Source organism: Falco cherrug, chromosome 5, assembly GCF_023634085.1.
Source record: "Falco cherrug isolate bFalChe1 chromosome 5, bFalChe1.pri, whole genome shotgun sequence".
NCBI lineage: Eukaryota > Metazoa > Chordata > Aves > Falconiformes > Falconidae > Falco > Falco cherrug.
The window spans coordinates 38,993,728-39,021,697 of record NC_073701.1 but is presented as its reverse complement, the minus strand read 5'-3'; the positions used below and the strand labels follow the sequence as shown (position 1 = coordinate 39,021,697).

At 35.9% G+C, this 27,970-nt stretch overlaps 1 protein-coding gene across 2 annotated transcripts in view; it reads right to left on the bottom strand.

Moving 5' to 3' along the window:
* Positions 1–369: 369 nt before the first annotated feature.
* PTPRQ (protein tyrosine phosphatase receptor type Q) overlaps positions 370–27,970 on the bottom strand; it is a 141,860-nt gene continuing 114,259 nt past the window's right edge. Inside the window, exons 52-63 of one of the 2 annotated variants that reach the window (XM_055712885.1) lie at positions 27,272–27,400; positions 25,992–26,036; positions 19,403–19,429; positions 18,622–18,703; positions 13,680–13,770; positions 12,228–12,304; positions 9,615–9,749; positions 9,377–9,502; positions 7,046–7,194; positions 5,102–5,237; positions 1,299–1,422; positions 370–1,013 (exon numbers count right to left, since the gene is read on the bottom strand). In XM_055712885.1, coding sequence (XP_055568860.1) covers positions 976–1,013; positions 1,299–1,422; positions 5,102–5,237; positions 7,046–7,194; positions 9,377–9,502; positions 9,615–9,749; positions 12,228–12,304; positions 13,680–13,770; positions 18,622–18,703; positions 19,403–19,429; positions 25,992–26,036; positions 27,272–27,400 — 1,159 coding nt within the window. In that variant the 3' untranslated portion in view covers positions 370–975. The remainder of the gene's footprint in view (positions 1,014–1,298; positions 1,423–5,101; positions 5,238–7,045; positions 7,195–9,376; positions 9,503–9,614; positions 9,750–12,227; positions 12,305–13,679; positions 13,771–18,621; positions 18,704–19,402; positions 19,430–25,991; positions 26,037–27,271; positions 27,401–27,970) is intronic. The other variant, XM_055712886.1, reaches the window with a different exon arrangement.

Here is a 27,970-nt window from a genome sequence, read left to right as displayed (position 1 = left end):
TTTTCAGTGTCTACAGGGATTTGCCAAAGCCGGGGAAGGAGCAACAACTTTTTTACTTGACAACTTTATGTTATAAAATACATTGTTTCTAAATTTTGAGCAACCTTTCAAAATTCTGAAGTGTTATATTTAAGAAATTTGAATCAATTATAAACATTCTATGATGCAAGTCAATCTAACATGCATTAAATATAAAATAAATTTATAATTTTACTTTTTTTTATCTGCTTGAAAAAGTAGCAGGAATGTAAAATACTTTCCTCAGCACTGAACATATGCAATCACTACTGTATATTTTAAAAAACAATCCGCTGATTATAAGATAACTTAAATAGCCCCAAGTGTCCCTGAAGAGCTACTGTGTGCTGTGTAAAAGCTGAATAATCCTCCCTATGTCAGAAGGTGACTCTTCAGCTGTTCAGGATCACGAGCTGATATGCTACCACTCATAAAAAAAGATTCAAAACACAAGAACATACAGTTAGGTAAAGATCACTGTACTGGTATTGGAATTAATCTGCAAGAACTGACAACAGTGAAACCAATCTAGCAAGAATGATTCAAGGAACTGTAGCTTTTACTTAAAACCAAAACACAAAGAACACAGCAAATTCACACCAAAATAAGTTCAATGGGAATATGAAAGTTTTACATCATATTTGGCTCAGTTTTCTTCTTTTACAAAGATAACTGGAAGAAAGGAATATGTTCAAACACACTTTCTATTTAAATACATACTGAATGCAGTATTCATGTAACACCAGAAATGCGGTCTGTGCAAAAAGTACTCCAAATCATTATTGCTTGGTGATCTGAATAAAACACTTTAACATATTTATAAAGGCACATTGATAGAAGAAAAGATGTTTCAGTCATCTTGTGTTTTTTTAATTGTCAAAATAGGGGAATTCACTTTGGCCCCTGTGCTTAGAAAAATATGACTTTGACTTTAGTTTCAATATTTAGTTTTAGTATTTACATGGTAGTTTCTTCCCATTCAAGCTCCACATCACCTACAAAAGAAATAGATACATTACATTAATCTACCTTGTAAACAAAAAGTCACTAATGTCAGCTAACTGTTTTGGCTGAATTTAAAAGATCTTGTGGGAAAAAAAGTGGAAAGCTTAAGCAATGACTATTAGTATGAGGGAAACTAAAGAACAGCAAAATGCTAGAAATTTATACTTCTGAAGCCAAAAAAGGCATGTCAAATTTTTTTTTTCTGCTTCCTAGTCTGGACAAGTCAAGGCACCTGCTATGAAAAAATAATTCTGAGAGAATCTATATTTTGTTACCTTCCATGGCATCCAGGGAGTCCATCTTTTGCAGCGCTGAATAATTTACAAAACATATGGGCTGACTACTTCCCTTGCTTGTCAACAGATCCAATACACACTGATGCAAAAATATATATTGTGCCTGTAAGATGTGAATTTAAAGAGGTTTGGTTAGAAGAAATGTACTTCTAACACCAAAAAACTTAGGATTTTTGTATAACATCTAGATGTTCTCAAAGTAACTGCAGTTGAACTCAGTTAAAGTTAACTTAGCAATCTCAATACTTCAATGACCATATCATATATGCCTGATTTGATTTCATACATTATGAGGCATAATGTGTTAAAGTTTGTCAAAACATGTTAATCCTCATGTCCAGTAAGAGATATGAAATTAGAGTAATCATAACTGAGACTAATAGGCTGTTCCACGATTTTCTGTAAAGGTTTGTTCTGTTAAAAGATGTTGATTATTTTTTGCCACTAGATTCAGACTGGAGAAACAGAACCACACAAATGTAACATTCAGATAAGAAAATTTTCCTCTTTCCAGCATAGAGAAAACCAGCAGGGTGCACTCAAATGCAAAAGTTCAAGTAAATCTAAATCTAGGAGTTCTAGGAGCATGCACCATTAGTAAAAGTAAAACCCCCACATTATTTTTAGTGATACTTCTTGGACTGTAGCATCATTTTTAACAGACTATAATGTAAAGCGTGAGCAACTAAAGTTAATTTGACACTTTCAAGGGCATAAAGTAACTCTGGGTAATGATTGCTGACAAGAGAAAAACAAAATAAGGCAATGTAAGAATAAAGCAAAGAATGAAATAAACTAATGAAAACATAGAAAGAAAATAAATGGATTGTTATCTTCACACAAGAGAAGCCCTATGTATGTAGATGCAGAAAATGAGCCAGATCACAGTTCAGAATGGAAGAGACCTCTTGAGACCACCTAGTGTAACCCCCAACTGCTTAAGCTGGTTCAGCTAAAGCATGTTGTTGAGTACCTTGTCCAGTATCTCCACAGACAGAGATAACTCCCTTGACTTTTGCACAGGTAAATAAATTAGTGTCATTTTTCTGCTAAGTAATTGCTATTTTGTTACTGAACTGCCATCAATTTTCAAATCAAATGTCTCAGATTTATAAGATAAATTTGCTTACGTGGATATGTTTTAGGGTCACAGCTCCAGAGCCGTGGGTAATTAAAGCAGACTTTCACAGGCCCCTGAAGTACACAGTACCATTATGCTTTTGAATAGCTTGCTTACTGAAGCAATAGCACGACATTACTTCAAACTAGCCTTTGCACTTGACTTGGCAAGGTGGTAAACTTCTAACAGATTCACCAGACAAATATGAATTTCTAGAATGAAGGTCTTAAGTTTCAGTGGAATTTAGATTGGTTATTCCAGTTCAGAAGGAAGACTCTGAAAGCTCCGTGATCTCTTGCATTCATACAATACATATGATTCACACAGCTACTTGTGAGCATGTAGCAATGAAAATCTTTCTGGGTTTGCCAGGGAAGAGTGAAGCAGGATACTTGGTAAACATACACATGACAAGTTATTTTTCCAGTTAGAATTAATGACATTCTTAATTATTTGAAAGTCTTTTTATGATTGGAAGTGGGAGAAAGAATAAAATAGTTTACTTAAGATTAGGTTATGCACTTTACATGTAGTCCAAGGGCAGGCCTTGTTAATGTACAGGCCACCACGCAGAGTACCAGGATATTGAAATCATATCTACGTTATGGAATTAAACAGTGTCTGGGTAGATTGCCAGCCAGTGGAACTTGATCATCCAAACTACTTCAAACTGCTTGGATAGTCCCTACATAGTTTTAATCCACATGAACCAGCGCTACCCCAAATACTTTCCAGGTGTGTTCCAGGAGTCACTGCAGACTATGGGTCGTTCCCTATAGAGAGCTTGTGAAGGAGCGTAACTGCAGAGGTGTTTAATTGCGCAGATGTGGGCCATTCTGTGCCCATTGGCACAGTAACAGAGAGCGACTCTATTGGCAAAAGGAAAACCACTTTGAAGCTATAAGCAAGCAAAAACCAGGTCTGAGAGCAACCAGTTTTTAATTTTACTCATAGGTCTTACAGTTTGACCAAGGGATCTCTAAACTGACTTTTGGGAAGGAATTGCTTCTCTCTTTGTATCTTCTGTGCTGATCACATAAAATCTCTATCATAGACAATTAAACAGTGTTTTATAACAGAACTGTCAGAATAGCTTGATTACTGAATCTGCCATAAAACTTTACAAGATTCAGTTCCCTTTGGGCAAATTTTGTTGCTGATCTGTCTTTTGTAGTCTTGCAAAAATGATCTAGAAATGGCATGGGCAGAGAACAACCTGTCTCAGGATTTTGCAGCTAGCCTTTAGATCAATACTTAACTTTTTTGGATATCAGAACTATAGGGCTATCATCTTCTACTGCATTTTGGTGCATTTTTCGCTACTCTCTGCCAAAATATGCAAATGAAGAGGTACACAAAAATGATGCGCATTTTTACAATGTACACTGATCTTATCAAATGTCTCACTGTTTTAAGATTTTATTTTGGGAGTGCTCCCATTAAATTGTCTTCCAGCCTTTGCCTTATTTTCAGATGATTCTTCAAAAGTGTAAAGCAACAACCAAAAGAAGTATTCCCAGAACTCAATCTTCACAGCAGAGTCCTGGCAATTGTTTAGCTCCATCAAGACTGGAAAAGGAAAAATTGAAAGCAACTGGTAATTGGACAGCACCTTATAAGAAACAGCATGATAAGGTATCACCACAAGGTCTCACAAAATCTTCTGAAGTGCAGCTGCTGAAAAGTGGTTAACTGTTTTTTGCATATTCTGACACACTTTTCATATATTCTGACACGATATAGATCAGCAGAATTGTATTCTTAACGGAACAAGTCTTCTTACATTAACATAATTTTAAATCCATCAGTCACGTGGAAGTTCATCCTGAAACTGCTCATCCATACTGAGATGTTGGTAAGTCATGCTGTAGACTCAAAGACTTCAGGCAGCAGCCTTGAGCTAGATCTGGCCTGCAAGAGGCTTATACCAGATGCCTCATGCAAATACAGGTGGATTTCCGTTCCACTGAGCGTTTAGGATAATTTTTGAATTCGGCTATTACTCCTTTACATATATACAGATCTCCAGATACAGCAGAGGTCTTTCTTACCAGCAAGTCATCACTTATTTATATGTATACCCAACAAGTCTGCAAAAAATGCACTTTTTTAAACCCAAACCCCACCACTGCCTTGATTTTAGAAACTCTGAAGTCTGTGCTTCATTCTATCCATATGTGTTATTTTATATGAAGCAATCTAAAAAGAATCAAGGAATCATTAATGAGGTCAAAGGTAAATTAATATTTAAAAGTTTGGAGGACTATGCTACATATACATACTCAAAAAATGCAGTTAAGTAGTAAATAAAGTCAAATTAAGCAGTGTATAAGCAAATCTATTTTTTTATTTAACAACTGTTCATCCCCCAAAACTTGAAATTAACTTTCTCAAAGTCTGAGAAATTATGTTAGGTTCTAAAAATGAAATATGTCAGCACTCTTTTCAGCACTTGTCAGGACTGCTGGCCAAATATAGTTAAACAGATACAAACTATAGGTTCTTGAAATATACATGCTTGAAATCCAAACAGAAGCAGGATTTGGTAGAAAATGTATTAGACAACTAATTGTTATGAGCTTTCTATCCTTCTTTTGTAGGAGATCAGATGACTAACTTTTCAACAACAGGAAAACAGAATAGATAAATATAAAAATCTTACCAGATTCTGTACCATACACATTCTTTCACTTCTTAACTCAGCTACAAGTCCATAGATATCCACAAAATCGTGGTCATTTATATGTTGGGTTAAATGGTCAAGTGCAATATAAACACCTGTTCTTCCAACACCAGCACTGCAAATATAATAAACAAGATAAAATAAAGGGTTTATGTTCATTTTTGTAAGTATAAAATATTTTATTAGAATAGTCTTGTTAAATTCAGTTTATTGTGAAAAAAAACCTTCAGAAAAAATTAATTAATTTTTAGTATTTACTTGTGTGTGTGTGTGTGCATGTCCTTGCTGAATGAGGGATCAAGTGAAATCTGAATTTGAGCCTTGTTATGACTTTGATTTTATGAGGGGTTGCATCATACCAACGAGATATAAGTAAAGCAAATCTATATAAGTGGAAAAATGGTCCTACAGCTTTTCTGTGAATTTTCTAGAGCTCCCTAATTCAAAGAAAATAATATCACCAGATTTTGTGAAATCACACTTGGATTCTGTGATGCTTTTGGTATTTGAGACAAAATAACATGGGATCTAGCAAAATATTTTGAAAAATACTTTTAAGAGGAGGATGAGTGTGCAATACACACTAGTACCTAGTGTTATTTTATTTAAAGGTTTGAGAGCGAACAGGATTTTCTCAAAGTCACTATCAGGCATCTCTGCAATTGTGTAATAAACACAAGGTATATCACTGCAGATAATCAGGAAATGTAAAGCAAAACTCTCTTGAACCTGCAAGATCAAATGAGCAGAAGGTAACAAATGAGTTTTACTGGATATGAGAGCACATAATGCTACTTTATAACCATCAGGAATTTGAGCACAGGTGGAGTATCTGGCCCGTGCTAGACCCTTTATGTATCTGTGTTGTGAAAAACGGATAGGATTCATTGCAGAGGGGCCCCAGGGAACATAAACGTCCTCAAAACACGAAGACCATATAGTTCTCTCCTGTAATAGTCTCTCTGGCCCCTGCAATATATGGAAATGTCAAGCTGTCAATGCCAACAATATCAAATAAAATGAGGCTTTATCACCCATAGTGGGTGGCACCTGCAGGATACTGAGGACAAATAAAAAGAGCTCCCATGCATGATAAACCGGACAGCTACGGAAAAGATCTGTGGCACCAAACCCACCTTTTCCTTCCACACATTTCCAGACTCACACCGAGTGAGAATGAGTCAAAGAATCCATTGCAGACCTCTGAGTTCAGATCGCTATTTTGGAGTGTGCCCACTCATCCAGTGGGAACACTGACCTGCATATAAAATGCAGACACACTCACCACTTCCCTGAAGACTTAGCTGTCTCCACACACTTACTCTTTAAAATAGCAGTTTAAGGCTGTTGAGTATGGAATCAATGGGAACTATGACAGCTGACCACCTCTAACCACCAGATCATTTATTTAAGAGCCTAAATATAGATTTTAGCTGTTTATAGGCACCTGAGCTTGAAATCTGGTATATGCAAACCCTTGTTCCTATTTTTCCTTCCTTGTGGCTCCCAGTTTCTTCCTCTTGACATGTGACATGTACATTTTAAGTACAATTTTTAATATTTATTTCTTAGGAAGAGCTATAATTATAATAGAAGTAAAGAAAACCAACATGTCAGTTGCTGTTTCTCTTTTTACAATAAAAAGGAAAATTGAGATAAATCCAGCAGTACCTTACGGTAATGGTTGAAGTAACTGTTTCACTGACATTACCTCACTGGGATTTCCATGAATGGAAGAACAGACACACTTTGGCATTTTACCTCCTAGAAAGGACTAAGAACTGCTAGAGAAACCTTCATTGCTGTCCATACTAGAACCATACCTGTACACTCAGTTTTCATTTTCTTCTGGCAACTTCCCTAAGCATTAATATACACTTGAAATTCTAAGATACTAAATGGTTATTTGGTGAATATGCTTACCTGCAGTGAACCACCATTGGTGTATTATCATGTGCTCGACTTGCACGGATAAGTTTTACAAAATGGATAATTGGTGCAGTGGTTTCGGGGACTCCATGTTCTGGCCAAGAAGTAAAGTTACACTGCCGCACCATCATGCAGTCTCCATGCTGAAAAACATAAAATAAGGTAGTTTTGCAGAACAAATGTGACAGAAGATCCAGTAAGCTAAATATAAACTTCTCAGCAATTTCGTGTAAAAAAGAAAGTCAGAATAGCATAATAAGATGTACTTGTATCAAGGGACAATTCAATGTGCACAGACCTTACAGCAGTTTTTTGAGAGATGGCATCGAGTCCATCTTTCAGGAAGTATTCATGATTTCAGCAGTCACTCTCCATTTGACTTCAGTCACTACATCAATGTAATTTGTAGATTACAGGTTGAAGTTTCTACAGCTTGTTTCTAAGTTTAGTGAATCGGGATGACAAATTTATTTAGAAAAAAGCAACCATTAGACTGATCGAATGGAGTGAAGGCAAACACATATGTTGGTAAAGACGGATGTATTTTCTAAGTGTTTGATGCCATCTCAATCAGAGCAGCAGCAATAATAAAGAAAAGAGCAGTTATGATCTGATATCTAAATTAAGTATGAAGGACGTAAGAATAAAAGCACAGGATCATGCCAAAGGCCTGTCTAGACCATTTTCTTCTTTCCAACAGTAGACAAGGAAAAATCTTAGGGAAAATGGAAATTATAAAACATGACAACAATGTATCTATAGTTCCACAGAAAATGATTTCCATTCATCATAGTTTGTGACCTGTGAACTGTCTCAGTCAGAAATGGTATCTTGAAATTTAAATAGTACTTGTCAGAATTTTCTTCTACTAATTTATCTGGATTTGATGAAGCTCTGTAAGTTTTTAGCATTGATAGTATCTTGCAGCAAGGAGTAAAACAGTTCAATCAACTGTTGTGTAATGAACCAGTTTCTTTTTAATTTATTTTGAACTAACCACTTGCTGCAGGAAACACTGAACAACTGTGCACAATTATATGTAGCAACTACTTTTTGTCTGTATTTTTCAAATTGATCAATGTCAAAACAAAAGAGAAATTACTTTGGATGCAATATGGCAATAATTGTGAATGGTCTGCCTCACATATACTTTTTACCTTCACTAGAAGATCATCAAGAATCCACCCATTTGTGAATGGAAGATTAAGTACAATCTTAAAGCCAGCAACATGGCACATTTAATGACATGCTTATCAAGGACATAACTTCTTGTGCAGGGTAGTACAGCTATAGTAAATGAATCACTTAGACAATGCAGGTTATGCTTTATTTTCTTCCAGCCTCACCCTGGTTAACACCAGTGACTTTGCATTTTGCTGGCAAGCATTTTTACTCTAAATAGTCCCTTTTCCAGTCTTGTTTATGTCTTATTTCAACTGAAAATAGTTTCTATTCTCTCAGTCATTTTAAAATGCTCAATTTCCCTGTATTATGTGCACAATACATCTTTATGGGGTGACCATTGAGACAATCCCCTAACTGCTGTTTTTTTCATCATGTGTGCATGCCACAGGATGGCAATACATCTATTGGATAGCTGAGTTCTGGTCCCAGGATCTGGCTGCGCTACATACAACACAGGTCAATGTTGGGAGTGCAAAAGAAGGCTGACTTAATCTTGGGTTATTACGTCCAGATTGCTTTCTGAGCCTACTTGCTTGTCTGACTTAACACTGTGTGTGAATTTTTCCAAAGAGTGGACACTATAGCTGTGGATCATGACAAGGATGAACATCTATGCTATACCCCCCACCTCGCTTCCCACCAGAAAGAGTGGGAGTAATACTGATGATTCTCATTTATATTGGGTGAATCTCCTGGGGGTGGAGGCCATTACGGCTGGTGGTACAATGCAAAACAGCTGCACTGCACCAGAGAATCTTGCCCTTTAATCTGAGAGGGATACATTCAAAGGGATTTGTCTGATCACAGAATGGTTAGGATTACTCCTTTCTAGAAGAGACAACTGAGGTGTCCAAATAGAAACTTCACCTCCCACCAAACCAGAGGTTCAGTAACCTTGATAGGCCCTTCATAGCATGTCAGACAAGTAACTGAGCTTTTTGTAACAGAAATTGGAGAAAATTCTCAGGAAACAAAACCCAGGAATGAAAACAAAATGCAGGAAAACAAGGCAGTACAGTGCACATGCATTAAAAGATTAAAAGAAGAATACTGAGGGGTAGTTGGGTGACATGGAGCACATCTGATGTTCTTTGAGGTGCTGGATGGGTTTTATTCTATCAGACTCCAGTTCTGGCTTACCCTTTCAATTTTTAGATCTCTGATGGTCCAGTCTATTTGAATATCTTCCATCAATTTAGTAATCACTATATCCCCAAACACAGTCACTGGTTTGTTATCTTCTGGCCAGTACTGATGACATCTTATCTGCAGGCAGATGATTACTAATTAACAATGATCATATTATAATCTTGACAGAAACTACATACAGAATTTCCAGTTATATCAAATGCTGTTAATTGGCACACTGGTAACTTACCCGTCCCTTTTCAAAACATTGTGTAAGCATCACAAGTGTTTTTGCTCTCGTCTCCCACACCATTCTCCAGAAATCACCCACTGTTCCTGGTAATGGTCCCTGAGTTGCAATAAACTCATTTGGACATAAATAACCCTAAGAAAAAAGAAAATATTTAATACATAATCGTTGGCAAGGAAAAAAAAAAGAGTTTGCATGTGACTCATAGTTGCGCTTGTAGCTATCACGTATAAGGCTAAAACTTTGTCAGACATACTAAATGACTTGGCATAGGCCTGGCTAATGATTGCATGGCAGATGGCCTTGGAAACCTAAGGAAGTAATGGCATTTGTTCCACTGTATAGATCAGTTATGAACCAATGCTCTAATAAAGTTTGGGAAATGTCATTCTAATAGCAATGCATTTATCAGAGAAATTACAGGGACATCAGGTCAGTAGTTCCCTTTTAAAAATATCTAAGCCTTCATAGGAGCCTTACTGCAGATCCAGCCAGAGGCCACCAAGAACTATGTTAGGAGGTGGCCAACAAAGTAGAATTACATAGTGCTAAGGAGCAGGGGAGCCAGGAAAACAACTAAGGAGCAATCTGAGAGCTAGTGCAAGATACATACCACACTGATGACCTTGTCCTTCCAGTGATCATCAGGGATCTGCTGTAACTTAGGGATGGAGCTTACTCAAACAAATGATCTCTGATAAAAGTTTTAAAGAAACCTACTGTAGGGGTTGCCTTTTGTTTTAATGTTGGCTTCAGCTGTTTAGTTCATTTATAAATTGTTGTAAAACCTGGGGAGAAGGAGGTTTGTTGAAAAAAATCTGTGTAAATGCTATCAGTGCATCATGGATCTGTTTCCCCAAAGAAACTAAGTGTACCCTAAAGGAATTCTCATGTACTATAGAAAGTCTAAAATAACAATAGCAATAATAGCAATACATTTATGCTGTAGAGCTAGAAGTCTATAATATCACAGAGTTCTGCTTATTGCCTAAAACAACTTACACAGTGGTTTATAGCACCACTGAAGCTCCTTGTTGGAATTATAGCCCTATAATTCACAGCTGCCTCTTACTTACTCCATCTATAATATACAGAACAGGTGGCAGTGAGAAACTATGTTAATCCTTCCTAGTTTAAGAGTGAGGTGAGAAACTATAATTCAGGGATGCAAACCTTGCAGTATGGTTACTGACTTTTTCTTGTTCAACCAATGAAAATAAAAGTAGCAGCCAAGTTCCCATTTGTTAAAACCATATACAAGATCTCTTTCCCTCTTTTTACGTGTATGCATATGTATACACACCTAGATAAATAGGTATGTAAATACACACATGCACATCTTGTATATTTACAGCTATATGCATTTATATAATTACACATCCACAAATATGGAAAGTGAGAGCATATAAAGAGCAAAGCTTTAGCCCTGAGAAAAGGTAACATTACAGTTATCTATTCACTGATGAACAGTGGTGACCTAAAGTGAGATGCCTGTATGCAGTAAAGAGATGCAGAATCTTAGCAGGGAACACTCCCTGCAGCTGGCTTTTGCTGCAGCTTTTTGGACGCTGCTCTTAGTGTTCCCTGCCTAAGCCTTGGCATGTCAGTTAGTGACAGGAAGGGTAAAGACTAGGCCATGCTCCAAGCTGTCTGGTCTCCTTCTTGGTGGCTCTGTGTACAGTCCCGGTGTCAAGTAACAACGTGGCATGGCTCTTCCTATCTGCTAAATGTCAGAACTAGGACATTCTATATAAAGGGAATAAATAGCTTTTGCTAATGAGAGAGGAAGATGCTGTCAGCTCTCTTGCTTATTCTCTGTGAATGTCTCTTAGTTACCTGGGAATAACTATTTTTACTTGCCATTTTTTCATCTTTTTAGACTACAGTCTGCATGTCTTGCTATGTGTTTGAATAGTGCTTAGTGCAAATGAAGTCTTGACCTCATGTTAGACAACCAGCCACTGCTACAACAAATTAAATGCACAGTTATAAGTCAAACTTTGAGCTTCAATGGAAAAAAATGAGATAAAAATATAAATGAAGGATTTACAGAGAACACAACTAGAAAATGGAAGGTCCAGGAAGAAAGCTGAAGATGAGAAATACAATACCAGTTACTTCTTCAAGAAGCTTATTTGTATTTTCTTCCATCATAACTTTCACAAAATAATAAAAAAACAAAATCCTGCTCACCAAAATTATTAGCTATCTCTATGAAACTTTTCAGTTCAGTTATCTTTACATTATCCTGTTCATATACAATAGCTCCAGCTCCTGAACTGAGACCAAATAACACCCATCCAAACAACTGACATTGGTAGGAGTTTCGCTGTTGTCTTTAATGATAATAGTATGAGAATATTTATAGAAAGTAATTTGCTGGACACAGTTTTGATTATTACTGAAAATCACTGCTTAGCAATGAAAATGGGATAAATTATATTTTTAACCAGTCATGTTCAATGCCACAGGAGTCACTCAAACAATGCCATGGCAAGAGTAGTTGTAGTGAATGAAAGAAAAATTAGAATCTTGTTCTTCTTTCAAGTTATTTTTTGACTCTCTTTTGCCAGAAAACAAATATAGTAAAAATGTGAGTGACTTTCTACTTACAGACACGTAGCTGGCATTAATGTAGTCAGATCCAGGAATACCAGCATCAGGCATCAGCTTTACTCTGTTGTTATTATCTATCATAGAAATACAGTCTAGTTAAATAAAAGATTTGTTTAAAAAACATAGAAACATGTAACAAGTCTTCCTGGAGTGCTAAAAAAAATAAAAAATACTGTTATTGTTGCTAATCTAACCATACTTGACATAGTAGAACATTAATTACAAAGGGAATGTAACCAATTTCCATTACTGTGGTCATCCTTTACTGTTCCAGACTTATTTTAATATAATACTTTTTAATTAAAATGGTGAATGTGCCAAATCCTCCAATTTGGTGTACATACAGAAGGATCCTCTGCCTAATGATAGCTGGTGTGCTTTATGCCATGCTGTTCTAGCACAGACAACTTCCATGTGAACAGACAGCTGGGTCTCTGTCCTATATATTGTACCCAGGTCACAGATTTGAGCCAGTTCCTCACACTTACATACTTTAACTTCTTTTACATAAGGTAAGTTCATTATTCCAGGAAAAAAAAATATATATTGAGGGTTTCTAATTTGGGCCCATGGTATGTATGCAGAAATGACAAAACCCAGGAAAGATGTCATATGACAATAACTAAATGCTGAAACCAAACATTCCAAATTTTGATGTTTGCCTCCCAATGTAGTGGAAAAAAAAAAGTTAAAAATTTATGAAATTTATCTGTTTATATGTCATGAATATAAATTTTTAGTGACTAACTTAGAGTATGTCTTGAACAAGGCAGTAGATAGCAGGAACAGCTGCTCTGAAAAGTTAATAGCACAGAATGTAGCATTATTAACCAAGGAATGCCATGCTCCCCATCTCACATCACAGCTAATGCCTAAAATAATAATGACATTTCTTGTCTTATTAACTGAAAAATGAAGCAGTGTTGAGTACAGAGAGACAGACTCCTGTCTCCTGTGATAAAATCTAGCCTTGGCTTATAAGTTATCATACAGTCACTCTGATCTTCTGTGGAAACTTTGCAGCACATGTACACATATCCACAAGAAAGCATACCCAGGATCCTGAGGTAGCTGAATGCACAAACATGTGGATTTTTTATGTTTAAAAAAATTACTTCTCACTGAAGGGGAGAAAAAAGAGGAAGAATGTTAAAGAGTTTGCTACATGGCTTGAATTACAAAGCTAAGAAACTATAGAGGCTACAGTTTCTTGCACCTGCATATTAAAGCTTGTGAGAGCAAGTTGAAAGCTACTTGCAAATAAAACTGTCTTTAAAAAAACACAATGAAAAGACAGATTACTTGACAGAAAATTATTTCATAATGTGGACATGATTGTATTGCCATTTCAAAGGCAGATCAAACAAAAATACGGTTGCATTTCAAATACATGCTGCACTATCGAAGGCAGAGAGCAAAACGGAGGAGTTGATCAGTAAGCACACATACATGGCTTTATGTTTGGGAAACGATTCTTAGACCTGTTCCAAGGCAGATCAGCATCAGTTGAAGCAAGGTCTTCAAGAAACTTGGGAAGTTCCTGTAGAGGAATAAATGTTTGTTGGCAAACCTTTGCATTTCACTTTCAGTGAATATAAAACCCAACACAGCCATCCAGCAAGAGGAATTCCTTAGTTCTGCAGGAAAGTGCATTTCTAAGAACAGTTGGAAGCATTACACAGCATTCCACCTCACTGCCCAACCCCAGTTACACCGCAACATTTAATGCACCACTGCAGACAATGCTGTCAAGTTGAACAATTAAAGCTTACGTGCACTTTCACCTTTGCAAGTCTGGATAAATTCAGCCTATCACCTTTTGTCGTTCTTTTCTGTTTTTTCATGGAGTCACACACTTGGTTACCATGTGCTACTGACTCAGCCTTACTCTTGAATAATGCCTTTTCCCGACTCCTGGGGCTTGAGAACTGATGAGAATTTAATTAAGTTGAGACAACTGGCAATTAGCTATTGTTCACAGGACTGTTTGTGAAAGGGGTGGGAAGAGTTATTTTGGGTTGTACTGTAGTTTCATAACTGGTCATTAGTTCTATTACAGAAGGGCAGAGATGGATAAATCATTTATATTGAGGAACTTATTTGATGGGGGTGTTTGTGTACATAAATAGGTATAATTTCCAAAGCTGAGTAGAAGAGCGAAGACGACTTCATAACTTGTTAATGAAAAAAACATATTAATATGGTGATCTCATAGTGGTGATAAAGAGAACAGAAGTCTCAGAAAAGCCAGAATTTAGCCAGAATTTCCAAGTTAGTAACTGCATTAACTGTAATAGGTTTTCCCTTTGTTTAACAAATGTTATATGCAAGTCTATTTCAACATCTGGCTAAGATAAAGACGAAGAGATCTACCTATTGCTTTGAATGAGTACAATAAAAAATTTTGCCGCTAGTGCTGAGTAATCCCTTCAAATTTGTCTTTTAGTATTAACAGTTAGGCACTACATGGGCTACTTCCAAAAGTGGAGCAGATAGCCCTGCTATCAGATTCAATGTTAATTATTTTCAAGTGCTCTTTTGCCCAGGTATTTGAGACAGTTTGTTTTCTATAAATAAAATGTAATGGACAACTATTAGCAAATAAATAAATAAATGAAAGAGGTAACAAAAAATGGAAAAAACAGGAGTGTTTTTTATTCTAGCATTTTTCTTTAATTCAAATATTTTGTCAGCCTTATTTGATGGGTTCAAATACTAAGAATAATTTGATATAAACATTAGCAAAATGGGATCATTAAAAAAACCACGTAATAAACCAAATCAGTAATTCCTTTAATCTGATATCCTATTTTGTACATTGGACAATGTCTGGCATATAAAGGAGAGCTCAAAACACTTGAATTGTATTACATGCAATATTATCTCATAAGAATTTTTTTTCTTTCACCATCTGACAAAAATCCTATGGCCTGAAGCACGAGGCCTACTTCATTTCTATAATTATATCCTCAATAATATAACTGCAGGTGCTTCTGAATAGAAGGGGAAAGAGGTTTTCATGATAAAAGCAAGAGTTTCAGGCAAGGGACCTGACTTCTTTTCCTGGTTCTGACACATTTCCTTGGGGAAAGAATTAGGGGAAGAATGGCAGAGAACAACTAGATGCTCATCTCCCTTTGAAAATTAACAAGGGACTAGATCCCATACATGCTCTTCAAAATCTCTCTAAATATCTATGCTTCCTAAGGATGAAAAGCCTATGATTATGCCCCTTCTAAAAAGAAAGTTTCTGACTTAAAATCACCTTATAAAGAATGGCTGACTTTACATTTATATCCATATGTTAAAGAATTAAAAAACATAGTTAACAGACATGAATTAAATATGAAACTAAATGAACTGTAACATACTCTAGAAAAGTATCTTTAAAGGCACCCATTATTTCAAAATCTTGTCTTTGAAGCAACCTCTACCGTACTCAAGGTACATTTCTTTTACCTATTCTGTTGCCTCTGCCTTTTGCCTCAATAATCCCTTAGAGAAGTAAAGTCCCAATTCTATAACTGAACCTACAGAAAGATCCCCATTCTCAGACACAGTAGAGTGACTTCTGTGCTTTCCTCTCAGGATTTCTAAGAACAGTAAAAGACAGCTAAGCGTTGAGAAGTTAAAATTCCTTTCATTCAGAAAGCTGAAAGTCTCCCACAAAACGTCTGTCATTGAATTTTGCATGAAGGAAGAACATACATGAAATGCCTATGGCATTTTGCAAGTCTTGTGGGCCATGGGACCATATATCATGTGCATGTCATGTGAACTTTAATTTGCCTCATTTGCCTCACTCCTCTGAGTCTTAACTTACCAGCTGACTAGTATAAAAGTAGCACTGTTGTACAGTACTTCGTAATAGAGAGGAAACAGAGAAGCAGATTATGTTATTTTTGTAGTGATGCTTCCATATCTGAATGAGTGCTCAAAAGCCTTGTACCAATTATCTGCATCAGTATGGATTTCAGTCTAAATGATTATTTTCAGAATTGGAGAAAGACTATTTGGATTCCCAAATTCAACAACAGTTTGTCACAGAAACCATATCTCTTTGCAGACTTACAAAACTTTGAAATAATTTGCACTTTGTTTGCTGTAGTACTTTTATGGTACAGTGATGATATTTGGAGGTATTTCACTTTTTTATTCATGAACGGAACTTATCATAAACCACTTATACAAATATTTCTGTTTCAGTAATTTGCCAGTTACTAGGAAAACTTGGTTTCCCAAAGATGCTGAGAGATATCATCTGGAAAGCTGGAAGTTTGAATATCAGCTACATGGAGCCCACCATCAGTTACCATCATAACTGCCCAACATCAGTTATTGTTTCTTTAAACTACTTTACCTACCAAAACATATCTTGGAATTGTCCAGGAAGACTGCTAGCAGAAACAGTCCAAATTCAAGGCAGGGAATATACTAGCAGTTTATGAGTGTAAATTATCATGTTCCTCATGTCCTTTTCCTGGTATGCTTGAATTTACTAGTACAGAGACAGCCAGAGAGCCCAAGCAAGCTCAGCACCATGCTTTTAGTTATGTACTTCAGATATAATGGCCCACGGGTTTATATCTTGAGCTCATCTCGCCTACACACGTTGTAGGAGCCCCGAGTCATCTATGTGAAACTAAAATGATGAATGTGGATGGGAACAATGCTGGTCACTAGGTCTGCTTGCTTGTTGTGTGCATTGCCTATTTCTGTGCATTGTCATTTCTGATGTAATTTCAAGCACATTGTCAATCCCATTATTCATCTGATAAGACAGGTGCTACAGATGCTATAGACATATTCTCCATCAGGGACTGGACCTACCCTGCAATTCTTCCTGCCCTTGGACAAGTCATATGGGAAGGTAAGATATCACTACACTCTGAAACATGGGAGTTGAAGCTCAGAGAAAAAAATTAAAAAATGGAATCCCAAATTACAAATAAAAAGCTGTAGATTGTAAATGGACTAAATAATTTAGTTGGAAGAGGCCTCAGCTACTTGTATTCTCTTAACTTGAAATGGATTGCCAAGATTTTGATTTGATAAAGCACGATTGTTTAAGTTTTAACACTTAGCCAATGCTGTAAGACTTACCCAATGTGGGTAACACCTAAAGAAAGTAATACTAGACACTTTCCAGTGATAAACGTTAATATGTGAAAATGTTACTGCTAGTAAAACTTTTCATCTGTTCAGTCATGCACAATATAATAATAATCACTCTTGTTCAAGTGAAATAACACTTCTGCTCTTGGAAAAAAAGGTTCTTACTTTATTGCTCAGAGAATTTTATGGTGCTTTTTATTATTACATCCAGACCAATTTTACCTAAGGAGCATAACAAAAAATCTGTAGGAAATACCATTAATCTTTTCACACTTTTTTTAGTTTTCCCTCAGAGACTGAAATTTTATAATCTAACAGAAGAAAAGCCAATTGTTGAGTCTTCATTTTTGTTAATCCAACTGGTAAGCAATTTGTGGTAAATCTATAAATCCAAAACAATACCGTCACTGGAGAATGACAAATTATTTTTGTGAGGGCAAATGACTGTATGTGTTACAAATTATGATAATGATGCTGAAATAACAAAAAGAGAAGATATTGCTGAGAAAAAAAACCATGATAGCCATAAAAATATTACCTAATGAAAACTGAGAAAAAATTGAGATTTAAATTTGAAAATATATATGCATTATATTATATGCAATGTATATTTTGAAAGCTGGTCTCTTTTCAGAAAGACAGACAGGCTTGCTGTGTTCATCTACTCACATAAGGAGATGGAAGACATTCACATGGAAGCTATTCTCAAGAGCATGGGAAGTATGACCTGTTATTTGTAGAGGAACAAAAAGCAAAGTACTATGCCCAAACTTTTTACCTTCTGCACTGAAGCCTATGAAAGAAAAATATTTCTGAGTTCTGTAACAGTATGACTGGGGCCTTAACATTTCACAGAATAAATGTCAGCTGCGTTTTTGGGGTCATCATCGTTCAGGAAAACATACTTATTTAAAGCAATTAAATATATCTGTATATATGTTAGAAAACTATTTCTGAATAAACTGTTCTCAGGTAAACTACATGTGCATCACTACATATGTAGAAGCACAAATATTATGGTGTTCTTGCAAAGACTGGAATCTAAAGAAAATCATCTTTTGCTGACAGTTAGGTGAATAATTCTGATCAGGTTGCAGTGTAGACTGCAGAATCCAAATCAGTGTAATATTACTTTCTAAACAATCAACGTGGTAATTGGGTATTGATTATCAAGGCCAGAGTCCTTCACGGCCTTGCCTGCTTAAAATGGACATGAAATGTGACACATGAAACGACTGAAGGTCTTGCGATGTTGTGACAACTGCTAGCAACATACCGAAAATTCTTCCTGAAACTTTAGGTTGTTGTTTGTGCAAAGCTCTTCAACATGTTGTAAGAAGGATTTCTTGCTTATTGGCCTGAAAGTAGTAACAGAAAAATTAGAAGACTATAGTGAAATTATTTGTCATTCTTTTTATTCTTATTTAACTACAGTTTATTAATAAACAATGTTTTTCAGTTCAGTAGAAACTGATACTTATCAGCAGAAAATTAGAAATTGCTACTTATAGGCAGAAAATTATTAATCGCTTACAGCATGCTTATTTGATTTGGTTTTATTCCCTTAAAATAGAAGCATTTTCTCCCCTTGTTGTTCCCCTCATCAAATTTTTAATGTTGGTAGTATGTTAACAGTACTGTAAGAGTGGGATTGTTTTTATAGGTAACAGCATTCCAAGATGAGGTTTTGACATTAATGGAAATTTGTAAAGTTATCATTGCATTCTAAAGTACATAATACTTCTTTGTCACACAGAAAACATTTTATACATTGCAAGGTTTTAGACATATAAAATATTGCAGTGACCTCATTCTCATAATGACATGGTTTTTAAACCCTGAGGAGTTTAAATATCCCTGTATTACTTCCCAAGCTAAAACACAGACATGCAGGCTTCACCCTAGAGAGAGAGAAAGCATTTCTCCAGTTACCATGCAATTAGTCATGCTTTTATGATTTATACGCAGCTTGGAGTTTTCTTCTAATAAACATAGAGGAGGGAACCACACATTAGGACTCACTTATGACCACAACATACAAGCTTTAATCAACTTACTTGATGGATTTTCTATAACTAAGTAACCTGCAACAGAGATTTTTGTTAAATGTAGCAAGCTGAGAGTTAGCCAATATTGTACATTTTGATAGATTTTAGATTAAATACTGAAGTAACTAAAGAACTAGATTTATTTCTCTTATGGATTCAAACATTATTATATGTCAGATATCTTGGGTGATTGTCTTTCTTAGTTTTTGTCTCAGGTATTGGCAGATACGGACATGGTAGTTACAGTTTCTATCATTCTTTTCAGATCCTTTTACAGTGGTCTGGGCTCATATGGTGCAGGGAAGTCCATACTTCCAGCACACCATTTCATATACATTGACAGGCTTAATTTTACAGTGTGTACTCAATATTGTTCTTCTAAGGACCATTTCAGAGCATAAATACTGAATACTGACTGAATACAGACACCTATTTCTGAGTAGTCACACTAGATTACTTTTATAATCAATGAAGAGAAATAGGTGTGATTTCATCTCATTTGAAGCAGATACCTCAAATAAGTTGCAGATGAATCATGCTGTTGGTGTGCCTCTACAGAAACCAAACAGCTATGTTTGGAGAAGATTTAAAAAATGAGTGCCTGTTTTCATGCTCAGTTTTATACATTCACTGCTCTTTCTGGTGCATGATGATTTTAAAAACTGTGCTACATATTAGATCTTTAATTTGGTCCCACAGCAGGTTTCATGAAGATATTACATGAGCATCTATACTCAGGGGACTTTCAGAAGGCCTTGGAACTTGGTCATTATTATCACCATCTCTGAACCCATTTCAAGAATGTCTCAGCATTATGGACTTAGAAGCCAAACTTTGGGCACTCAGACTGACAAAGCTTGTCTAAAAGACTAAGCCAAAAAGTTTGAAGTAATACAGTTTAAAAGATAATTTGCCCCTTCAAAAAACCTCTAAGTATAGCTTTTATGTGTCCGTCTCTCCAAAAATCATACATTCTCACATACAAATATTAAAAAAACTATTCTATAATACAAATACAAATGTCTACTGTTGCCATAAATTTAGTAGAAAAGACAAGTTGCTTTAAGAATATTTTGGGTTATGAAGTTATTCTTAAATATTCAAATTTTAAATTAGATAATAAAATGAGATTATTACAAATGTTTAATCATTTATTATTGAACATCAGAGAAGTTAATTTCAAAGCTACTAAAGATGCCTTTGTGGTTCATAGTTTGTTATGACAGTTCTCTTCAAACAAAGCAACCTGGCTATGAAAGCCTTGGGTCAGTCTCACTGGAGTGAAAAGAAGTGTAAGAATTCACAGAAGGCAGCTCAAACTCAAAGTTCTTACTAGGACAACTGAAGGAGAGCTTTAGAATGAAAAAAGAAGGCGTTAAGATGACAAAGCATGCAACTCTATTCAGAATGCTTAGACTTCTAGTTAGTGTTTATTATATTACTTATGTTGTTTGCATTAGGTGGCAGATGAAACTACCTTCTAGTAATAATGGCAACATTATAGAACTAAAGTTTCCTGAAGAAAAAATATTCTTAATAGCTGTGCCAATGTATTGCGTACAAATACATTTGTCTTTGAGCAGAAAGTAATCATTTTTTAGGACTTTTTTTCAGGAGAAAATTATAACCAGTCTCTGCAAAGAAATTACATTTGTTTTTCCTTTGAATTCACTAATCTTCACCATAGAACAACAGGACAAAAGTCATGTCCCAGCTGACATCCCAGTAATTTTTTTGAATACTGTTGGCTTTATTCCTCTTGAATTGATATCACTTAGGGGCTTAGTGCACCCAATTTGCAGTAAGCAAATGCAATTTGGTCATTAGGGTATAAAAATTACATCTATTCTGTACATAAGCAACCTGGGTATGCCATTTAGTGCTTCAGTGCTGAAGGTACACGGATCCAACAGCAAAGCATCATAGGAGACAAGCAGCAACATTAACACCACCTTACTCAACAATATTTCCTTTTTTTACTTTCACTCAAGGCAGGGAAGTAAAGCACTGAAATAGCTCAGGAAATGAGCAAAACAGCGTTACATATGTTGATTTCTAGTTAATTTTTAATATTAATAACAGGTGATTTTTTAAAGGCATAATCATATATTCTCTTTCACAAGCAGTAAACATTTTTAAAGAAGGCACCTACAGATTGACACTTCAACCTACCTGTGGGCATTTAAGTGAAGAACTTGATTTTTAGAACTACTGAACTCTCACACTTCTGTTGGTAGCAAGTGCACAATGTAGTGGCCTGGCAGCTTGGAAAATAATATGGTTTAATTTAAATGCTTATATGAGAATTAATGTCTACCTTGAAGACTGTGGCAAAGACGCTGGCTTTGTTGTGTAAGAATTTTCAGAAGGGATGAATTTTGTACGCTCACTAAAGACTTACAGCTATGTATAGTTTCAGCATCCTCGAGCTTCAAAAACTAATGTTTTTTCCAAGTCTCTTGACTTGGAGTATGTAATAATAATCTTACAGTGTTTCATCAAATACTTGTCTACCTGTAATCTTGTTCTCCACATTTCCCAGTTTTTTCTATAAAACATAAGAATATATATATCACTACATCTTGATAAGCACAATTTAGAATCAAACCATGAAACTGCAAATTTCCCTATTTCAGCTGCAGAATTCCAGATTCCCACTTGTCTGACTTTGAAACTAGGAAAGAAAAACATTCTCTAAGATAAAGAATGCTTTATTGCCTTAAATCTGATTTTCTTTTAAAACAGTGTATTGTTTCATGTGTGGGATTTTTTTGAAGTCTATCAAAAATCTGAATCCCACTCAGATTACTCATGATAGAGCTAGAAAGAAGCCATTTATTTGTGTTGGCAGTGGTAACTGAAGACTGTATTGTCACACAGACTCGGCTTTCTCCCTGGGTCAATCATCTGAAATCCACAGGGCATTAAAACTTTGTGCACATAAAAAACAACAGAAATGAGTATGTAGGCAAAAGGCTTAACTCATAAGCACCACTGACACTTCCTAGGACCAACAGAGGAACTAATTTTTAGCAAGTTAATTGAAAGCAATATGGAGCTTAACCCTTCTTAAATATTAAAGGCCTAAAGAAAGAGAACACATGGTCATTTCTTCCATTGTACCAGGATATGTACATTCATAAACTTTGTACTCCTGGGATACTAAGCTCAGGAAGCCTGTTTTTGACAGTTCATTACAAAAGGGAAACTTGTGAAGAAAAAGGCAAGGCAGGAGCCATGCCTACTCCCATTCAAAGAAAGAAAAAACAGATGGTCTACAGAAAGTAATGTATGTGCAAAGTGTTACCTCAAATATAGACACCTACTGAATGCACAACATAGAGGAAAGGTGAGATCAGAAAATAATTTTAAATATGATACTTTTACATAAAAATTTCTAATTGCCTGTTATTTGTAAGGGTTACAGTGTCTGTAATTCAGGAATATTTCTTCTGAATCTGTGAATTTGTTTGAAAATCTGTCTCGCATAGAACAAAACAAAAGCCTCAAAGCATCCACCACAAGGTGCAACTTATCCTGGAAAGATTTTAAGAAACAAGGACCTATATGGCTTTATCCTTTCTGCAGGAACCACTGCAAGGTAGAGTACCAGAGCAGTTGTCTCCTAGGTAATGCACCTGGAACAGGGAAGTTACTTGTCTCTTGCCAAACCTGGTGTACCCTGAAAATTTAGTGACAGAATTTATTCACAGAAGATGAATGTCTGTTTTGAAAAGTGACTTTCCAAACCCTATGGACATGTTATAAAAAGTAAGTAATGAGAGCCCCCAGTGTAAGTATATTCAATGTGCCTTATGAACCAATGTTTAATCCAGTTTAGACTGATGGTCTACCTATGTTTTAAACAAGGGTTGGTTTTTTTCTGTTATTGTCTGACTCATACCACCTCCACCATCATGGAGATCAATGTATGTCCCAACCATTCAAACCTAGCATTTGGCTTCATAAAGCAGGTCTCATTTTCCACTGAACTTAGAAGGACTTAATGCCTTGCATCGTCTCTGAAACTACATCACATTAATTAATTGCCTAACAAAGACTTGCTGAGAGATGGTGTATACATACTAGCTAGTATTAGTAGTTGTCAGACACTGAAGCTTTGCAAGTAGTTTTTTTACTGATGACGGTCATGTTAAGAAAAAATACTACTAGGAACTGGGATTTGCCATGCATTTCCCAAGTTGAAAAAAATGTTGACTCCAAAAAAATTTCAAAATTGGCAAAGTTGGATGCTTGGCACTTTTAATTTTGATGTTTTTTCTACTTAAATTGACTTGTAATTCAAAATAATTAATATTTAAAAAGTTACAAAAATGTGTGAAATAATTTTTTTTTATTAACCTTTACTGAACAATTGCTGAGTTTTGCTTCAATACTTCTCAAGCTGTTGAATTTTTGATCTGCTAAGACTGATAAAATATATTTCTAGTCGTATTCTTACAGAACAGAAAAACCTTTTTGCACTTCCTTTTATTTCTCATGTGATACCAGCTGCCCAAATTTTCTGAGAATATGACCCAAGATCATAGGCCACAATCCACTAAGTATGAGAGAATGTCTGAAGAGACAATGTATGAGAGACAGTCAAGAAGGATTTCATGGAGAAGGTTAGAGTATCTTGATTCTGTGGATGAACTGTGTCAGATGCAAGTCCATGCCTTTACTGATTTATAGTAGCTAACATAATAAATAGTATACTGACTGAGAAATGACAAAGCATCTGGTTTGCAAAGCATTTCCTTCAAATGTGTACTGAATGGGATTATTAGCAGATACAGAAAAAAGTCTATACTGCTGTTTTATCACCTAAGATTTTCACACAAACTCCCCATCACCCTTTCAGGGTAGAAAGCATAATTAGTTGGACCAGATTTCAGCTGATTTACTGCTGTCCAAGAAATACAAATAAGTCATCCTGGAAAAGGAGTCTGCCCATGTTTGTTTTCCTCATATAATTACAAGATGACATGAACTGAAACCAGCATTCTGCAACACAGCAAGCTTTGCAAACACAGCTGAGATGATAGCTGACTAAACGTAGCCAACATATAGCAGTAGGTTATACAGATGCAGTGATGCACAGTCCCATTCCAAAAGCACGATAAATTTGTAAAGGTTATACTGCAGTCATCAACATGTAATACAATAATGTAACATGCTAACATGTCACGGCTTAAACCACAAATCATGAGAATGATAAGGACACCACAAGAACTAGGACTGTGATTGACTTCTACATAGCTGTTCCCCAAAGGCAACAGGTACAAAAGTTCTTTTGCAGTGCAACTGTGGAAGTCTGAAAACAGGCAGCGAATATATTTTAGACATCAGGTTTTGCACTAAGCTGCCTTGCTGCATGCTGCTTCTTGGTGCAAGAAGCTTCTAGTAGCTTCTTGATATCACTCATTACCAGGAAGGATGTATTTATATGAGAGACAGCATTAGAGACACCTAAAATGTCTCTTTTGGTCACTGGCATTATCAGAAAAGACTCTTACACATACTGAAACATTCTTTAAAGCTTAAAAAAAAGCCATAATAAACTAAAAAGTTTTGAGCAGATAAAGGATATCCTTCCCCTCATTACTGTATGTATGTTATCTAGTAGAGTCCCATAGTACATTTACTGACTTCCAGTGGAAATGATGGTATGAATCCTGTCCCAAGGAACTCTCAGTTGGTGCCTGCACTTCAACAGCTTCTTGTAATGTCCAACAAAGAACCTGGGCAAGGAGCCTGCTGTAGCTTTAGTACCACTACTGTTCGAAAAATAATAGTCCAAAATTTAACAGCTGCATCATGTACCTTACAAGAATGGCAGAACAGAGTTTGCTTTTGGCCATTGAAGGAGCGGGGAAAGAAGAAAGAGAAAAATACAGATGGAAGGACATGAAAAATTGATAACAAAAATGTGAGACTGACTCATTAAAATAAGGGTGATGTAACTAAAACTGCTGAAGCACTGTTCAGTAAAGGCCTTGCTGTGCATAAATCACACAATGAAGTGCACATAGGTATGAAATATTGTAGTTTGCAATCACCCTATAGAGTTTTGAGACTATACAAATCTAAACTACACACAATTTAGACAGAAAAGTGGCAGAACAGTACTCCGCAAGCTGAAAAAGGATTTGACTCGTGGATATGTTGCTGAGATTGTAGTAGCATAGTACAAAACAGCTGCAGTGTGTGTACCAAAGGCAGCTGAGAAAAAAAGAGAACGTCTCCTAACTACATACATTCTAACTGCCAAAGCAAAGAAACAGCATGTTTCTTATGTTACATTCGCACTACATTTGCTTCAAGGATAGGTTGTATAGAGCAGTGCCGTATTGTCATGTGTTATAATTTCCATGTAAAAATTGCCCTGATTTATTTCAAAATACTCGTGGAACTGTTATACCTTAATATTAGAGACTAAAAATAAACATGATTTCAAAATGACAAATACCACTGTTTGCCATTAGTATAGCTGCAAAGATGGACATTTCGTTTTGATTAACTATATCGTTCAATATAGCACACAGAGAACAGCACAGAAAACACACCACGTTGCTTCAATAATATAAAAACTTACTGGATGACAAATATCTCCTTGCGTCTAAAGAAAAATGAAGAGTATCTGGAAGTAAAATCCATTAACACTTTAGTATGTAAACAAAATTAGTACCATTCTTATTCAGCTAACACTTTGGAAACAAGGCCATTTTGAAGATCCATCAAGATCATTCATATGAGTCACAGTTATCACAGTGCATTGGCAATGGTTCTCTCTTTACAGAATGTTTTCTGCTGTTATTAGCAGGTACTATACAACGCTATCTGAATGACATATACCCCACACAGAACATACCACACGCATTATGTCGATGATTTCCAGATGATTTATAGTATGTTTTCTCATCTGTTACAAGCAGCCATTCTTGTGTGCACTACTTTAAACAGGTTTGTACATGCAATCAGCTTACTCTGTACCACACACATAGACATCTACACACAAACAAAACAGGTCAACAGCTACAACCTTTCATCTTCCAGCTACTCCTAGTCTGCAACAGTAGGATGCCTGACTGCTAGGGCAAGACTACTTTTAGGCTTCTCATCTTTAAGGAGACTGCATACCACAGTGTTTCATCTGTGAAACAGCAGGGAAAATACAGGCAGGTAAAGAATGTTCACCAAACATTTCTAACTCAGTTGGATGTCATGTATTATTTAGAATCATCATTACATTTATTCAGTGAATAATATTCGTATTTCTGGGAGTCTGAAAGAGCAGATTTCCTTTGATAAATATGGCTGACAAGATTCTTTGCTGGACAGAAAATATGAATAGCCTGGAATTGCTGCATATACCTTAAAGGAACAGATGTCAAGATAGCCAATGTGCTGAGCTCCACAGAAACCCAGATGTTATGCAAATCCCTTTGTGAAAAAAACACTTTCTAAATGTCAATTAAACAATGACAGATTTGTTCTTGAATTAGCTAGCCAGGACTTCTGGGAGTTTGACTTTTTCAAAATGCTTATGTAGTTTTGTAGTCTACACAAAACAGGGCCATCAAAAAAACCCAGAAATTCTGCATGTTTAAAAATATGTTGCCCTTTTTTTTTCTAACACAATTAAACAGTGATTTGCACTTAGATCTTTATCTTGCTGTAAAAAGAGCTGAAGATTAAGTGATTTTCTAAAAGCTAGTGAGAAGTGTCTTGAGGATGGAGGTCATTCTTTGAAAGAGGATCTCAGTGACCTGTGTAAATAAGAACACCACAAACACTTCCAAACAAGCAAAGGTCAGAAAGGGGTCATGGCTACAGCCCCTTTGGACTACTGTTTTGCCTAAGGAGTACGCTTACCGTGTAAATCTCTCATCCTTCAGTTCCAGGTCTGCCACTGTGATCAACTGATCCAGTTTGAACTTAGTGTCAATAATTTCAGCATCTCGTGGGGAGTATGTGCCTCCCTCTTTTTGCTTTTGCCGAATTCTAAACAGAAAATAATGGTGAAAAATAAACAGGCAAAAGATTTAAGAACACGTATGCCAAGAACACTTTGATTAGACAGGCTGAAACTGAAAAATGGTTGCCAGGAATCCTTCCTTGGCCTTTATTCTGCTCTTCCTTCCAACAGTGTGATTTAGTCAAGTCCAACAGTTACCTTGCCTAAAATTCATACGGAAGGTGTCTAGCCTATATATTCTTAGCTTTCCTACACAAATTCATTGGGAGTGCCTTAATGATGCAGATGAGGAAGAACAGAACTTCTGATAAATGAGTAAACATCATGTATGCAGTATCCAGTCTGCTCCTTTACATGGACGTTTTGTTCACAATTTGAATTAGAAGTCAATTTCTCTTTCACATGTGAGATGTCAATGTATTTCACTAATAAATGTATTAGTAAGACAGAAACCAGAAGTTAGAGTATTTAATTCATATTGAGCTGTCAAAAGGGTTAGCCATCATGCTAACTGCAGCCAGCTGACACTGATCTGTATCTTCAAGTCAATAGAGAAGTAGCTGTAAAAGGTAAGATAGGCTACTGCTCTGATTTAC